The 846-nt window shown below is 57.7% G+C and overlaps 1 protein-coding gene across 1 annotated transcript in view; it reads right to left on the reverse strand.

The window, feature by feature from the left end:
- Positions 1–368, reverse strand: part of WBP2 (WW domain binding protein 2) — a 7,968-nt gene extending 7,600 nt beyond the window's left edge. The window contains exon 1 of the mRNA XM_012662259.1: positions 152–368. Within this exon, the coding sequence (XP_012517713.1) occupies positions 152–210 (59 nt within the window). The 5' untranslated portion in view covers positions 211–368. The remainder of the gene's footprint in view (positions 1–151) is intronic.
- Positions 369–846: the final 478 nt, after the last annotated feature.

Genomic DNA, 846 nt, shown 5'->3' on the forward strand with positions numbered 1-846 from the left:
CAGCCCCGCCCCCAGCCGTTACCCACCCCCACCGACAGCACTCTATCAATTTTCCGTCTCCACAGATTTATTCCCCACCGCCCGCAGCCCACCACCCACGTCCTTGACAACCAAATTTCGGTCCTCCAGGATCCTTCCGCAGTATTCTCACCTCTCGGTGTTGTTCACGATCACTCCGCCGCCCTCCGAATGATTCTTGTTGAGCGCCATGGTCTCTCCGAAAGGGGTCCCGAGACTCGCAACGCAGTGCGCTTGCGCCCCTCTTCGGCCCGCCCCTAGTGGCGTCTTTCGTATTAGAGTCAGCCAATCACAGCTCCTGTGCGGAGGCCGGACCAACCACCTGATCCCGGGTGTCACGTGGTAATAGTTTACTCCCTCTCCCCTCCCCCCTAGTTCCGCCTGCATCACAAAGCAATTGAAGACTACAATTCCCAGGAGGCATTGCTCCCGCATCTTCGACCTCTTCCTCTGCTGGTTGAAGGTTGCATTCTGGAACTTGTAGTCTCTCCTAGGCCTGGAGCGTCTCCACTGTTTGCAGAACCAATAGGATTGTGCACGCCCCACCCCGCCTCCTCAGTGGGACCGGAATAAACAGTTTGGCTCCTCACAGGGGCGTAATCCTAAAGGGCCTTGGACGCTTACTGAGGAAGCCCACGCAGACACAGCCCGCGTGTGACACGCTGAGCAGTCAGTTAATGGGCGTCTTCACTCTCTCAGCAGACGTTTATGGTGCACTTCCTGCGTGACTCTGCCCCCAGACTTGGGAGTCACTGCAGCCTCATAGATGAGCCTGCGACCCAGTCTCTTCCAGGACGTGGTGTGCTGGCTGAGTCCGAATAAACTGCC

The sequence above is a fragment of the Propithecus coquereli genome, unplaced genomic scaffold (assembly GCF_000956105.1).
Source record: "Propithecus coquereli isolate 6110/MARCELLA unplaced genomic scaffold, Pcoq_1.0 Scaffold76, whole genome shotgun sequence".
NCBI lineage: Eukaryota > Metazoa > Chordata > Mammalia > Primates > Indriidae > Propithecus > Propithecus coquereli.